At 36.5% G+C, this 16545-nt stretch overlaps 1 protein-coding gene across 1 annotated transcript; it reads right to left on the bottom strand.

The window, feature by feature from the left end:
- Positions 1 to 1000: 1000 nt before the first annotated feature.
- On the bottom strand, positions 1001 to 8136 carry LOC114312677 (RNA-binding CRS1 / YhbY (CRM) domain protein). Its single transcript, XM_082900818.1, has 4 exons — positions 7885 to 8136; positions 7495 to 7777; positions 3120 to 3521; positions 1001 to 2939 (listed from the first exon to the last, which is right to left on the bottom strand). Exons 1-4 carry the CDS (start codon positions 7956 to 7958, stop codon positions 1677 to 1679), a joined length of 2022 nt encoding a protein of 673 aa, XP_082756944.1. The 5' UTR covers positions 7959 to 8136; the 3' UTR covers positions 1001 to 1676.
- Between the last annotated feature and the right edge of the window lie 8409 nt (positions 8137 to 16545).

Here is a 16545-nt window from a genome sequence, read left to right as displayed (position 1 = left end):
TTTAATTGTAGGCTGAGAGCAGAAGGGAATGAATCAATCATCATACATCATTCATTTGCAATCTTCAATCTTTGACTCCGTTTAGGCATATTGAAAAATTATCCAACCAACATGCTGAACAAATGAGAGTCTTTAAATGAAGTTGGACTTTTTTTGGGGACTTATGTGTAGATGTTATTAAGTGAATTTAGTGTTAATGATATTTTTTATCATATACTATTAAAAGTATGTTACTAATTGTTAATTTTCAACTCATTTTAAAAATTGTCATAAAAATGTTACTAATTATAAGTTTTAGCGACAATTTAAACAAAATTGTCACAAAAAAAGTCATTAATTTTTAACTTTCAGCTATAGTTTAAAAAATTCGTTATAGAAAAATATCACTAATTATAAATTTTAGCGATAATTTATAAAAATCATGACAAAAAAGTCGTTAATTATCAATTTTTAGCGACGTATATAAAATTGTCAAAAAAAATTATTTTAGCGACAATTGTATTAAAACTTATTTTCAATAAGACTTGATAGAAATTAAATCCAACTATTAAGATCTATTAATAGTTTACCCTTTTTTTATTATATGATTATCATTATTTTAATTCTCATAAGTGCACCAATTTTTCCAAAAATCTAAACTATTTGGAAATGAACCCAATAATATATATCAAGTTATCTAACACCAGTACATGTGGAGAGACAAACAGAAAAAGCAAAGTAAACAGAAGAAGCAAACAACCAAACGGGAACAGAATACCAAATGTCAGCGAAAAAACTTAAACCTAAGTCCTCTCTCAACCCGAATTTTGATACCATGTTAAGTCACTAATTTTTTCAAAAATTTATACTATTAAAAAATAGACACAACAATACATATATCAAACCATCTTATAGTGACCGAGTTCATGAAAAATCCCCAGTTAAAAACATGTTAAAAGCAATAAATAAATTATTGGAAACTTAAGGTATTTGAAATGCAATCCTGTGACCAAAAACAACATTAGGAGGAGAGGGAAACTTCCACTAACAAAAAAACCTCATCTAATACAGCAAAGTGAAATTTTGTTTAAACAGTTCTTATGCTAGAGAATATTTTTCTCTTTCTTTGAAATATAAATGCACAAGAAACAACATTTCCACAATTCCATCTCTGTCACCACTGTGATCGCGTAATACCAGCCACTACTATTAGTGGAAATGAATGCAAAATTACTTTAAGGAGTCAAATGTACTTTAAAACTGTTTAGAATTGTAATTTGATGTATTTTATTTCTAATGTTCAGGTTAATGGATGTGGACGATATAAAAACTGGGATTGTTGAAGGTGTTTCAACAAGTGTTTCAAAACTCAGATGGGTACTTGAAGCTAGAACGACAGCACAATTAGCCAGAGCCATTCGAGCAGAATTTGTTGGCATCTTCAGCATGTTCCCAGCTCAATCCCAAACCAAATAGAGAATCTTCGAACACCTTGAGGAACAATACTGCTTTCAAATGCAACATCATGATCTCATTTCACCAGGTCAATTGTAGATGATGTCTTTACAGAAAAAGAGAAGAGTTCATGACTACCCCCCAACATGAATTAACTTAATCGCCATTCTCCTATCAATTATGCTTTCCTGAATTCAACTTCTCTTGAAATATTGTAAAAAGGGCTTGGCTCTGCAACAAAACTAATCACTATCCCAAGTTTCATCCGCCTGTTTTGGTGTTCTCTTCTTTTTATCGTTCACCCCACCCTTTCCGTCTATCTTCAAGACGTAATCATCGTCCTCACTATTGTTCCTGTGATCATAAGTTTCCGATCTTAATGTTTCAGAATCAACATCTTCCTCAGCATCTGATTCCCACATTGCAATGTCTGAGTCACCAGACAGATCTTCTGACTCATACTTTTCCTTTGCAATCTTCCCTCCAAAGTTGGCTCCAGCATTTCTATCAAAAGCTTCGTTATTATTAGCTATGTGAATCTTACTATGCTTCTCTGTTGCCACCCTAGATAAATTCATTTTGTCAAGAGATTCATCAAAATCTTCTGAATCACTCTCAAAATGATTCACCACAGCTACACCATTCTTCTCATCTCTTTTCATTTGAAGAAAATCCTCCTCTTCATCACTGCTGCTCCTGTAATCATTTCTTGTTGCTTCTGATTTCCCCAAATCTTGTTTTCCCTCACTGTCAGATTGCCACATAGCATCTTCCACGTCGCTTAACATATTATCTGACCCAGAATCATCTTTTGGCAAATTTTCTGAGAATTTAGCTTCAACATTTCTCTTAAAACCTTTATTCCCATTAGCTCTGCCTACACCATTTTGCTTACCCCTTTCTACTCTTGGTGCTTTAAATTTGTAACGAGCTTGATCATGATCGGCAGTATCACTCTCATAATCACTCGCATCTCCTACACCATTGGAATCCCATTCTTCATCACCTTCATCATCACTCCGTCGCCTGCCACTCTCTGCATCTTTCCAGCTCCTTCCCCCTCCTCTAGTGGCGTCAACAGAATCTTCACTTCTAAGCAATTCAGATCTTCTAAACCTCCCACCCAAATCATCTCTGCTCCAATATCTGATCTTACTGAGTTCTTCTTTCTCTGCTGCTTCCTCCTCGGCCCATTCTTTGTCAGCTGCATCCTCTATTTCAGCTATGAATCTGTCAAGCTCCTCCTGATCACTGTCTTCACCAGGTTCTAACCGCCGAAGGTTTCTACTAGGTTCTACTTCTGACTGTTTGTCTTCGCGGAAAACGTATGGGCTTCCATCCTTCTTGTCAATTGCATTAAAGAATGTAGAAGCAACTCTTCGGATGCTTGCCATGGCAACAGGATCATCAGGATTTACACCCATTCGACGGAGCTGCTGCTCTAGTTTCTTTATGTTCAGTTTCTGAGACTCGAGTGCTTGTTCAAATCTGGCTTTGAATAATGCCTGCATGTCAAAGATCACCAATTGTTTATTCATTTCAATCCCCATGCAAAGCAGATATTTAATACAAATCTGGTTTGCTGGCATAAATTTTAACTCCAAGTACTTTGCACAATTCAAAATTCGTTGTGCAAATAATGCAAAAGAGAGAGACAAAGATGACCTATGATACTATTAACCCACCTTCCTTTTTGTGAGGGTGTTCACTGGTATCAAATTCTTCGGTTGCCGATAGTTTCTACCGCGGAACATGATAATAGTTTTCACATTATGTACGTTAATAACAATACCGCCACTCAATCTTGCAAGCATGGTTGCCATCTCCTTAATTTTTTCCTTGGGGAAATTATCACAACAAACTTGCACAGTCTCATGAAACTTCCAGTGCAGATGCATATTTTGGACAACTCCCCCAAAGACTCCACGGACACCAACAGGAACATAATTTTTATTTTTGAAACCGATCTTCTTAATTGCCTGGAGTTGCTCAGGCGTCAGAAGCTCAGGATCATGCCGTGGCAGTGGCAGCTCTGGCAGCTCATACTTTTTCAGCTTCTGCAGAAGCAACGCCACTTTTTTCTTGGCCTGCATTAGCAATAATAGTAAAACATAATAAAAAGATGCTATAAAATGATAAAATCATATATAGGCCTCGTTTGCGAAGTTTACTATTTTAGTACGCTATTTTAGTTTTTGACTATTTTAGTAAGGCTAAAATGTTTGTATTTGGGAAGATGGTTTGATTTTTTTATAGTTGGATGTAATGTTTGGGAGAGAAAAAGTAAAATGATTATGGATTTAATGTGACATTTTGTCTTATTGGCTATTTTAGCTTATTTTGTCTTTTTGTGAGTTTTAGCCCTAAAGGCAAAAAATAGTCTTTGCCGAACAAGGCCATAATAGTCAAGCAATGCAGTAAAATACTTTTCGGGGGTGCTCTACATGCACTAATTAATGTACACACTAGTGTACCAATTAATATTATGTCATTATTACTGGCCCCACCTATTATACAAATTACAAATATCCAAAACTTTTTAAATTATACCACTAGGGATGGCAATATCAACCCGGCCCGACGGGGACCCGGACCGCCCCGTCCCGATAAATAGGGTTTTCCCCGAAAATTATTCACCATAGGGCCGGGGCTAGTATTAGAAAATACATCCCCGATAATTTTCGGGCCGGGGATGGGGATAGGCTTGTCGGCCCCGGCCCCGGCCCGGCCCGGCCCCGAAATTTTCCCGGTTTATCCCGGCCTCCATATCTCTTTGTATTATATAAATATTAGTTAAATATTAATTGTATTATATAAATGTCTATTTGACTTTTGATCTCAACTCTCTCTTGTCTCTCAACTATCTCTCACTCTCTCTGACTCATATCTTCTCTCTCTCAACTCTCTCACTCTCTTCACTCTCTCGTTCTCTCTCTCTCTCAACTCAACTCTCTTAGTCACCGAACCCACCGCCATAGCCGAAGGTCCGTTCATCCCCGATTCATCCCCGTCTCTCTCTATTCTTCAGCAGAAGGTCCGTCTCTCTCTCTCCACCAACGAACCCACCGCCACAGCCACCGTCAATCTCGCCACCGTCGATCTCGCCAAATCTGTGCCAGACGATGGTGTACTCAGATATGTACTCAGATCTGTTATCTCTCTCTCTTTCTCTCTATCTCTCTCTCTTTGATCTGATGTTGTTGATCTGTACTCAGATCTGTATTGTTGTTTATCTGTATTGTTCAGAATATTTTTTTTTTAATCTGTGTTAGTTATATATTGATTTGTTATATATTCATCTGTTAGATCTGTTATATATTGATCTGTTAATTTTTTTTTTTTTTTGATTTGTGATATATGTTGATTAGTCAGTGAGTTGTTGAACAAAATTTTAAAAAAAAAAGAAGAAAAGCTCGGGGATATTTCGGGGTCGGGGAAACCCGATCCCCGTTAGGGGACGGGGATGGGAGGGTGATGGGCTCCCCCGCCGGGGATCGGGGGCGGGAGCAGGGATGTTTTAATCTTCGGGGATCGGGGACGGGGAGGGCAGTCCCCGGCCCCGCCCCGGCCCGTTGCCATTCCTATATACCACATCATCGGTTAATATACTAGTTAGTACATTAATTGGTACATATAACATTATTCAATACTTCTTTCTTCTTCTTCTTCTTCTTCTTCTTCTTCTTCTTCTTTTTTTTTTTTTCCTGATATGCATTAAAAACTTTGAACTCGTGAGTACACAATAGTTAAATCCTTCATAAAATAAAAATTAACTATGGGATCAAGACCTTCCAAAATAAGGTGCAACGAAACCTTTTAGTACTTGAGAAGTGTGAAAGACTGTGATGAAGTGCAAGCTCCGGCAATCTTTACACATTCAGTACAGAAACTCTCAGATATGATTTTATCTTAGAACGGATGTGAACACATCAGAAGGTGGAGTTCATGTTGAGAAAAAAAGATGTCCTTCATGAGAGCCAAAAATTACCACACAATAAATGTAAAAGAAACAAGAAGCAAATCCATTGAAGACATTTGTAAGATATATCCCCATTTGAAACATATCAAGGCACTATTATTCTTATCCAAAGCCCACACATTTGCAATGGATTTGGAATTTTGGATTTACTTATCACCTCTGAACCTGAGGAAAAAGAAAGAATTACAGTGCACTCTTTGTTGATGAACTCGAATTACTACCTAAAAGAGGTGTACTAACACTAGGACCTAATCTCAGCATGCAGAGCACTAGTAGATGGGAAGAAAATAAAATATTTGTGGGTTCAAGAGAGGTTAATTCAGTGATTTCGGACAAAAAGAGTATTATATATTATATTTTGTAGTTTAGAGAATATCGCTTTTGAAGCCTACAGCATGAAGCTAAATGATGTAACCAAGAATAGGGCTGGACCGACTGCACATGATGAAACTTTTAGAGAAGAGTTCAAAAGCAGGTTTTTTTTCTTTTGAATTTATGATATTATTTTTGGATTTAGGTCGTATAACTTAGAAGTCTGGTCCTTGGCCACTTATCTTTGAGGTGCCAGCTTGTAGATCACTTGTTACCTTGTCTTTCATTTGTAGATTTCTTAACTCCTACGTACTGCACCATGAACTAATTGCATAACCTACATAAATGGTTGTAATCCCTCTGTTTTGAGGAAATATTTTTGGAGAATAAAATTTCAAATTTCGATATTTCTTTTCTTCCTATTTCCCTCCTGGTAGAGCTTTAAATTGAAGCCTCAAGATTGTGGAATTGAACCTTGTATGGTGAAATTGTAGAAAGCAGTCATAAAACCTGATCGGGAGACAGTGTAGCTGTGTACTTTTGGAAAAATGGAAAATGACAATACATAGACTTAAATCATCTTACTTCTTATTTTTGGCTAACATGAAATTTATGTGAATTCTCTATTTCTCTTGTAAATTTCATTGGAGAGCTTAGTTTTGGAGAAGAGCCATAGCTCTTTATTTTGTGGTTGACACCCTCTTGGCATCCTTCAATGATATATCTTAACATATAAAAAAATTTAAAAGATTAAAAAAAAAAAAAAAAAAAAAATACCAGATTTTTGTTTAATTCCAGCCTTAATTTGAGTCATACTCCGGTCCAGCTGTGGATGTAGTTTTTAGAACGTAGAACCTCAAACTGACTGCATAAATAAAATCAACTGAAACCTTCCTGTTTTCTTCATGCAAGCTGCCATAGAATGTAATAATAATCTGATAGGAAAAGAGCTTGAATAGAATACGATGTCACATTCCTCAGCTACGTTGCAGTCTATTGTAACAGAAGCTGAAGAGTTTGAAGCTTAACCAAAATCAAGAAATTGTGATATTGGAGCAGGCTAGCATAATCAGAGATTAATAAATGGGATAAGTGGATAACCGTATTCATAGTGGCACTAGGAGTAGTTGCAGTAATGATTCTGATATATGAATCAAACAAAACAAAGATTGCCTTGTACATGAGGCTAGAAAAATACATCCGATTTCCAGGCCATGAATATTTGACACTAAAATTAACAAAAATTCAGAGGATGAAAAAAACCAATTACACGCCCTCAATCTCCCCCTCTGTGGAACCCATATTATCCATTTAAAATCCCTTAACTAGTACTAAAAAGAAGGAAGGGTTCTCAAGAATGTTGTGGGATACCATGAAATACAATCCATAGAAAGTAAACACTTTCAGAAAACTTAGAAATTGGCAAAACTGCCAACAGTTTTGGAATGGTGAACTTTATGACCCTCAATTCTTATCAAATAATTACCCACAACATACTCTAGATACTACGGCTTCGTTTGAAACACGCTATTTTAGTAATTTTTTATGAAATGATGGATAAAAAAGTAGATGAGTGATATGATATATTGACTTTTTGACTAAAACGGAAGGTTGTCAAACGGGACCCAAGCTATACAAATACCTTGATGAAGCAGATTTGAGAGAAAGAATTAATGTTATAGGCCACCACCCCAATCGATTAAACAAAATAGAGATAACATGTAGCAGCTATAACATCATAGAGATAGAAAGAGGGCAAATTAACGTACTCTTCTGAGGTTGTAAACGAGGCGTTCCTCATCAGTCATCAGTTTTTTTCTCAATTTCTTGGCCCGCCTAATCTCTCTTAGGGTTTTACCAGACTCTTTTCGCATTCGACTCTCCACTTTGCTTCTCATGCTCCTCCCCTTCCCCGTCGACATGGCCCTCGACCCCTCAAAGCAATTGAAGATCTTGGTAGAGCACAAAGAGACATCTTTTGTAGGGAAACTTGTCTGAATCGCATTGCTTGACATTAATTTCAATGGAACATCGCTTGGTAACAACGCATTCCTGAAATTTATCAACAATTCAAGAAAATAAGGGAAAAGATTAACAAAGAGAAGCAAACCTAATCACATATATATACATATATATATAGAGAGAGAGAGAGAGAGTACTTGAAGGGATTGTTGAGAATGAGAGAAGAAAGGGTCTTGAAGCAATGCTTTTGAAGGTTCCTCGACGCAAACATTGTAATGGCTTCTGGAATCAAATCAAAGAGTTACTCTAACACAGTTCTCTCTCTCTCTCTCTGTGCTTTGTTCCATTGATGAATTCGAAGAACACTACAGAGACTCGTCAAATTCTTGGACGCTATCAGGGTTTTAGAGCTTAGCTTAGCTGCAATGCAACAAGACAGTACTTAGGGGCCATGTTTGATTCACAATACTAATAGTGAGGTATTAATAATCCTATTAAATTAGTGTGGTATTAATTATCCTACCCTTACCCCATTACTAATTATCCTACAAATTTGTTGGATTAATTATCCATTGGATTAATAGTCCTAAACCAAATGTCAAAACAAACATGGGATGATTGGGCCCACGGATTAATAATCCTAATCCCACACTTTAATCCTTCCGATCAAACATGCCGAGGGGTATAGCCTACAGGGATTGGGTCGGACTCTGTACCTATCCTTGCCCAGCCCGGATTCCACTTGCTCTTGATCCGACCCGACCCGATCATTTAGCCCGGAATAGCTAATAATTTTTTTATTTTTGCTTGAGGTTTACTGTTGAAATAAAAATGGGAAATTTGAATTAAAAATTAGTAAAATATCCAAGTGTAAATAAAAATTTATTGTTTGAATTACAAAGCACAAACTTCATTTGTATTTCTATATTTTTACTTTATTTTTATTGATTTGTGATTTTTTCAAGCAAAATTAATCTGATTCAATTCACGTGTTTATTTGTGTAAATTAAATAAGAAAAGTGGGCACATCTAATATTAAGAAGAAGAAAAAAAAAAAAAGAAATGACCGTTCAAAAGAAAAAAGGAACCCAAAGAAATAGCTCAAAAAGTCATAAAATAAAATATGTAATATAAATTTAAATTTAATTGAACGTGGGCTATACCCGGAGTGAATTTTTGTAAAATAAAAAAACAAAGAGGGCAAGGTGTTCTGTTTACTCTCTTACTGAAATTAGATGTATGCTTCTTCTTCTTTTTTCTTTTGAACATCCTATAGTCCATTCCTTCACTTTTACACTTCCCCTCTGTGCTTCACTTATACATGTGCTCAAATGATAGAGCATAAGTTCAGCTCAACCAAAAAACACAAAAAAATGCACAAGGCATTGCATTGTCCATGAAGAAAATCCCCACAAGTATATATGCCATTTGTATTTTGTAGACATTGCAGTCCATCAATTGGTAAAATTCAATGCACACATGAATTCTGGAGATGAGAAACTACCTTATTATTGGATGCATGAAACCTCAAATATAAGCTCAGGTTGAGGTTATAAGTCATGAGAGTTTTTCTCTTCTTTTTTTTTTTTGAGGAGTAAGTCATACGAGATTATCTGACTAAAATCTAATGAACAGCTCCATTGTACAAACTTCCCACAAAATTTAGGGAGGATGTTGTTGGGCCCACCACATATCTTGTTTCGATAATTTGAATTGTTTAATGTGCAGAACTCGTTGAGTAATATATGTCTATAAAAAATCACGTTGATCAGATATTGATAACTACCTCATTAAATCAGTTTTCTATCAACCGTTAATTTGTTCACCGTTTATTTTTTTTTATACAAAACTGATTTGATCACATAGCTATCAATATCCAATCAATATGATTTTTTAAAAACATATAGTACTCAACGAGTTCTACACATTGAACGGTTCAAATTACTAAAACGGGACCTGTGGTGGACCCCCACGAGCCTAACAACACCCTTTTGTTCGATCTAGGACTGGAGGGAAGCTACTCCCTAGTTTTATCCTATGTGCAAACAAGCTAACATCGAGTCAGCGGCGGAGTCAAGAAATTAAGTTAGAGGGACACTTATTAATTAGAGTTTTTTATTTTTTTAAAAAAAAATCATGATTAACATTAAGATAATAATAATTTTATGAGCTAAAATTAAGCATAAGAAATTAAAAATCATTATTAATAGGAACAAATCAAAATTCTATAATAGTGTGTAATAGTTCGATGTAGGATGGTGATTTTTGTAATTTTTACACAAAAAATTATGGATCAAAATTTCTAATTTTAAAAATAAAAACACATCATTTATAACCCAAATTATTATAAAATCTATTTAATTTTTATTTGATAAAAAAATATTAAAGAGATAATATTGCTTATAAATGATGTGTTTTGAATAAAAATTATAAAATAGTCTTAGAGTACCATATGGAGTTGCCTATATGATGCTCAAAGCATGAAAAATCACAAATCACACTAAGTAATTGGTCAACTACCTGAAAATAATGAGTTAATTATATTTAATTCATAAGATTTTTAACTACTACATAAACAATACCATATAGTGCTTCCAAAGTATCAGATAATTACTTATTATAAATAATACAATAAATCCTTAGCCAAAGAACATATTAAGAAAAAAAAAACATTTTGTATACTGTACGAGCACGAAATAATCTTCTCATATAATCTTGTTGATTAAGTTTGCACTCCTCCAAACGTCGTTGCTTTACTACCTGAAAACACAAACGTGAGCTAGCCGGCGGGTGTGTACCGGAAACTTCTCTGATGCGTAAGTCAGCAAATAGACAATAGACACAAAAGCTCTGTGTATTTGAAAGTAGAAATTATGATACATGTACATAGGTCATGTCATGAGTTTTTATAGACTCTACCCGGCACAATCCTAGTAGGACTCCAACTCTCCTTATAAGAGTCGTCCTAGGAATCACACTCCCAAGAATAATGCCCATCCTGATAACACCCTACTCACTGTTAGCCAAGTGAGATGGCTTAAACCTCCTTATCTTGGTTTAGTAACAGCTCAACCGAGCTAGCATGGTTGCGCCTTACGCCAGACCTAACCATGCTTACATAGCTCGGCGCTACTGCAGGTTACTCTATAAGTCTTTACTGTTTAGATGACGTCCTGCAGAGCTATCATATACCTCGGTCCTTCTTCCAACAATACCTCGGCTCAGGATGACCAGACCAGGCCACTAGTAGCCTGCCTCTGACCGAACTGTCGGGCTAAAGGACTGAACTTCTTTACCTCGGCCCGTAGTACAACACAATATCCAGGAAATTGTACCTAGCTCGGTTTTTTCATTAGTTATACGTAGCTCGGCCCAATTTTCACATAAATTACCCTCTCAACTGTCCCTTAATTCCATCTGCAAAGCATGTTTGAGATTATAAACTTCTAGCCGAGTTACCCAAGTCCCATCTCGTTGAAATAACGATTCCAACCGAGATAAGACAATGATTTTCGTCGGACTGAAGTCGGTTCGACTTCCTGAACTTGCGCCGGTCGCATAGCTTGTCGTTTCAAAAATGCCTGTCAACACGTCCTCAACAGAACACGTGTCACACATCGATAGCTTCCTTGTACCATGCCAGCCATTTCATATTACTCAAAAAAATTGAAATAGGCCCGCCGTTTTGTCTTTCACATAAATACGATCTCTTCATTTCGAACAGTCACCATTTTATTATTCACCTTCGTTCTTTAGAAAATCTCTGCATTTTGAGCTCCATATCCATGCCTTCTAAGCTTCAACCCCTAACCAAGTAACTACAGTGTACGCTACGTTGGCCTTCTTGCTAGTTGGACTTTGTTTTCACGCTTTCACATTCGTAAGTTGCTAATGCCTCTTTCTGATGTTCCTTTTTATTTATTTCTATACTTTCAGCACTTAAATCTCCATATATACGTATTTATATGCACTAGTGTGTTGAGCAAATACCATAAACCCAAAACCTTATGCTCAAGCTTAAAGGCACACCAACTGGATTTTGAAAAATATGATATTTGATCCAAAATCGTGCTGTAACCAAACTAGGAACTTGTTTGTACACGATCGAACTAGAAAACGCGCTATAACCTTGCACATTAATCACCAACCGTGCTATAGACCTTGAGTTGGCCCTGTTTCACGGCTGAACTAAAAACTGTCTGTAGCCCAGATGTAACCAAGCTAGGCTTTTTTTTTTTTTTTTTTGTTACTTTGCCTTTTACTTAGCTCAGTCCAATTATCTGGGCAAAACACTTTTATGTCCACTTTGCAGACTTGACTAGGTTGGCCAGGCACACCTTTGTACTCTACCCCTAGGCAGTTTTGCTCAACCGAGCCAATAAAAGCCTCAACTGCGCCGAGCTAGGCCACAGTGAACACATTAACAATTTTCTTTTTAAGTTACATGAGAAAATACCGGTTTCTAGTGGACTCCCCTGGAGCCATGGCTGAATTTCGAAGGGACTATCATATTCCTGATGACGTCCTCCTCTCCTTAGTCGAGCTAAAAACCACACCTTGGGGCAAACCGGGCTTCGTTCCTTTTACAGTGATATCGATCGTAGAAGCCGACCTTCAGTTTCCTGTTCAACCCCTCATATGCGAATTCCTTAGGTAAACAAGATTGTGCCCAACCCAACACTCCACAAACACTTATAGGATAATAAATGGCATCACCGAGCTAAACCTCTGGCTCGGCCTCAACTTCGGATTGGCCGAACTATTTCATCAATATTCGCTCGGCCAAAATGACGACGGTTGGGTGTACTATCTTAGAGTAAAGAAAGGCCGAGAAAAATAATAAAAAACATACCGGACAAAGACTTGAACGATGACGATTTCTTCTGGGTTTTTGGTAATTTTGAAGATCAGGAAGCCCAGATATCGGGATACAACATAAACTGGAATAAAGGAACAGCTGGTAAGGACATCTCGGTTCCATCTTTTTTTACTGTTTCCAATAACCACCGTACTAACCCTTGTGTTCGTTGATGCAGATTTAAATCAACTTAAATCCCATTACGCCTATACCAATCAAGACACCTTTCGCGCCACCCTTCGATACTGCCACCGAGATTGAGCCGAGTTGCTAAATTTCGAGCCAACATACCAGTACAGCGAAAAGAGAAAAACCAGAGTCACCGACTTCCTCCTAGAACCTTCACCCTAGCCAGACCCCACTCTTTCCCAAATCAACCTAATCCCTCTAGCTGAAGAATAGGAGATGGCGGTAGACACCGAGCTACCCCATCTCCCTTTTTTACGTGGGCACCGGTTGTGTCCTTTAAGGGCCGAGCCGTGACTGTGTCCGATTCCGTTTATGCCAAAAAGGACCATCTTCTAGCATTCAACCTAGCAAAAAATGTCTGTCTTCCAGCCGACATGAAGCACCACGCCCATCTAACCGAGTTGAAGGCCATACGATCGGCCAATAAATCGCTAATTTTGGTACACTGACTTCCACCTATGTTTTGAATTTGCCACCAATTTTTTTCCCGGTTTGTCTAATTGTAAATGTTCTACCGGCCATGCAAAAGAATCAAATTGCGCACGAGCGCGTGCTCGAATTAAGAAAAACAGCCAAGACGGCTATTGCTGATGACAAGGCCAAAAAAGCCAAGCTTAAAGAACTACGAGCAAAGTTCGTCGAGCTAGAAGCTGACCGGGACCAATTGGTTGAGCAGGATTTTGCTGCTGAGGCAGACAAGAACAAAGCTCTGGACGAAAAGAAGGATTGCTATCTTCGAGAACTAGCCAAACTCGAGAAGAAAAAGGATGCCGAAATAAAAACACTGCGAAAGAAAATGGAGGATGCTGAAGATTGTGGGTTCAAGGAAGGCGAGGAGCTTTACGTCCAGCAATGCGAGACATCCAAAGACATATTTTTTAAGTGTGGGTGGAAAGCTGCCACTGCTAAGCTCAGTCAAGGGCCAGATTCTGAAGTCTTTCTCAACCCTTCCCCTCACTTTATACCGAGTTACATGACGAGCTACGCTGCTGCGGTTCAACAGAAGTGTTACCCAAAAGACAACCTAAGAGGGGGGTGAATTAGGTTTTTATAATTAAAATTAATAATACCCTAATAAAAATTATGACTAGCACAATAGATAAATATAATTAATGAAATAAAAATAATTAAGACAAGTGTCTTAACAACTATGTTAGTTAATGATTTAGCACAGTAAAAATGTGAAATATAGTTATGGCAATTTAAAATAAAATAAAGAGATAAGGGAGAGAGAAGCAAACAAATTTATAGTGGTTCGGCTTCAACTCGGCCTACGTCCACTCCTCAAGCTTCACTTGAGATTTTTTACTATCTTCTAGCTTCACAGGGGTGCTAGCAATCTCTTTACAAATGGAGCAGTCCTCCATGGATTTGACACAGACTTCACAAGTCCAAACCCTTACGAATCTTAGGTGATTCACAATCACTCTCAAGATTTCAAGAACACAGTGTTTGCAACACTTTTGCAAGATGAAATGGTATTTTTGCTTACAAAGAAAGCTTGTAATAAATATCTCTAAAAGATAGATATATAAAATAAAGCTTTGATTTTTCTATAAATTTCACACAAGAAAGTGGGCTTAAAGCTATAAGGCTTAGTGTATTATTTCTGAGAATAGATGTGAGTGATTATAAATCAAAGAATATTTTCAAGTTTTTTGTAACTTGTTTACATTAGAGGCTTTGGTATATATAATGAAAATTATAGCCGTTTATAGCCATTGTGTTCATTTGAATTTATAGTCGTTTATAACCGTTGTAGTCATTTGAATTTATGGCCGTTTATAGCCATTGTACTTCCATCATTACCAATTTGAATATCTTGCACTCCATCATTACAAATTTAAATATCTTTCACTTGAACCTTTTGAACCTTTTGGATTTTTGAACTTTTATAAACGTTTATAGCCGTTGTACTTCCATCATTACTAGTTTGAATATCTTCCTTTTGAACCTTTTGACCTGCTGCTGTGCTAGGCTGTTTGTACCTTTGTTTTGGACTATTTGAACTCCTGATTTAATCAAATATTAAATATATTCTAACAACATTTAGGATAAAAGTTTAGGTGAGAAATAATGGGACAAAATAAATTTTAATTGTTTTTTTTTTCTTTCAAATAAATCATCAAAATAAATTTTGATTCTATTTTTCTCTTTCAAATAAATCTTCAAAATAAATTTTGATTAAAATATAATTAAATAAATCATCAAAATAAATTTCAGATTCTATTTTTCTCTTTCAAATAAATTAAAACATAATTAAATAAATCATCAAAATAAATAAGTCTAACAATCTCTCCCTATGATGGCACACAATTATGTTTTGATTTGATTTGGGAGTAACCAAAGCTCCCCTCAAGTCATGTTCCCTGCATTCATTTCTAAATACATAGGTTAACACATATGTAATAAATAAGCTTTAATCAATAACATGATATAAGATTAAGATATCAAACTATAAATACATAACATCAGATTAATTTAAAAATAATACCATAATACATAACATCATATAATTTTCTCCTCCTGTGACATTATCAAAAGGAAATTATGGCTCAGAATCTGAAGGAGGAGGACGAGGAGGAAAATGATAGTAATAAATGGCATCAAAAACTAGATAATCAAAACAGATATATACATATATATATATATATATATATATATATGATTCGTTCGCGTCTCTTTTTTGCTCGTCGAAAATCGCGTCGGACACGTGTCCTCGCTTTTACGTCAGCCAACCGACAAAAGTGAGACGGGTCAATCAGTCAATCAGCTGCCTTGGCTCTCTCTCTCTCTTGTCGTCTTCTTTTCCGTTTTCTTCTGAATCACTCTTTTCGCCTTCTTCTTCCTCATTCACTTCGTGAGAGAGATAGAACAGAGAGACTAAGCAGAGCAGAAAGGTTGCCAAAAACTACTCTCCTTTCGATTACATCTCTCTCTCTTACTACATGGCCTTGTCCCATCCCCTCACTCTCTTTCTGGACCGGAATGATCTCATAAGCACGGCTGGGCCGAGTGCCCTGGCTCCCACTCTTTCCAACCTTCCTATGATGTCGATTGAGCAAATAATGGCAACTCAATCAGACATTGAAACCAATCATTTCACACTAACGTCATGTATGGAGACGGTGACTGCGGTCACAAAATTGGCTCGCCGACTGCAGAACATGACGACTGAGCTCCATCAGGTCAACGCCCAACTTACTCTGCTCCAGCGCATGTACAAGGATGCGCGAGTAGAAATAGGCGCACTGAATGCCAAAAATAAAGAGCTTAAACGAAAGACCACCTCCATGACCCGATTTGGAGCAACGTCGTTCTTGGCCTTTGATAGTCAGCGAGAAGTCGTCACTCTCGACGAAAGCACGGGGGCAGGGCGTTAAAGGTCGCCCAAGGTTATAAAAAGAAGAAAAAAACGATGGAAGAGGCAAGTAAGTAAGATCGGCAGATAGCCGAAAAAAATAAAGGTTTTTTTTTTTTTTTTGTATGTTGATTTTGATCGGCGTGTGGCCGTAAAAAAAATGAAGGGTGTTTTTTTTTATGTAAATATTTATATTTTGATTTGTTTTTCTTGTTATGTTTAAGTACTGAAAAATGAAATTTAAAAGCAGAAAAAAATAAGAAAATTAAGTCCAAACAAAAAAAAATAATGAGAAAAAAAATAAAAGAAATTAAGCCTAATAAAAAATTAAAAATAAAATAAAATAATACCAGTAGAAATTAAACTTAATGAAATGTTGGTGTTGTTGGAATGATAATGCAAAAAAAAAAAAAAAATACCATGAGGGTTTAAAAAAAATCAATGTATGCA

This window comes from Camellia sinensis, chromosome 1 (assembly GCF_055761805.1).
Source record: "Camellia sinensis isolate YWXY chromosome 1, ASM5576180v1, whole genome shotgun sequence".
Classification (NCBI taxonomy): domain Eukaryota; kingdom Viridiplantae; phylum Streptophyta; class Magnoliopsida; order Ericales; family Theaceae; genus Camellia; species Camellia sinensis.
Note: the sequence above shows the minus strand (reverse complement) of the source record. Positions and strands in the feature narration are given on the sequence as shown.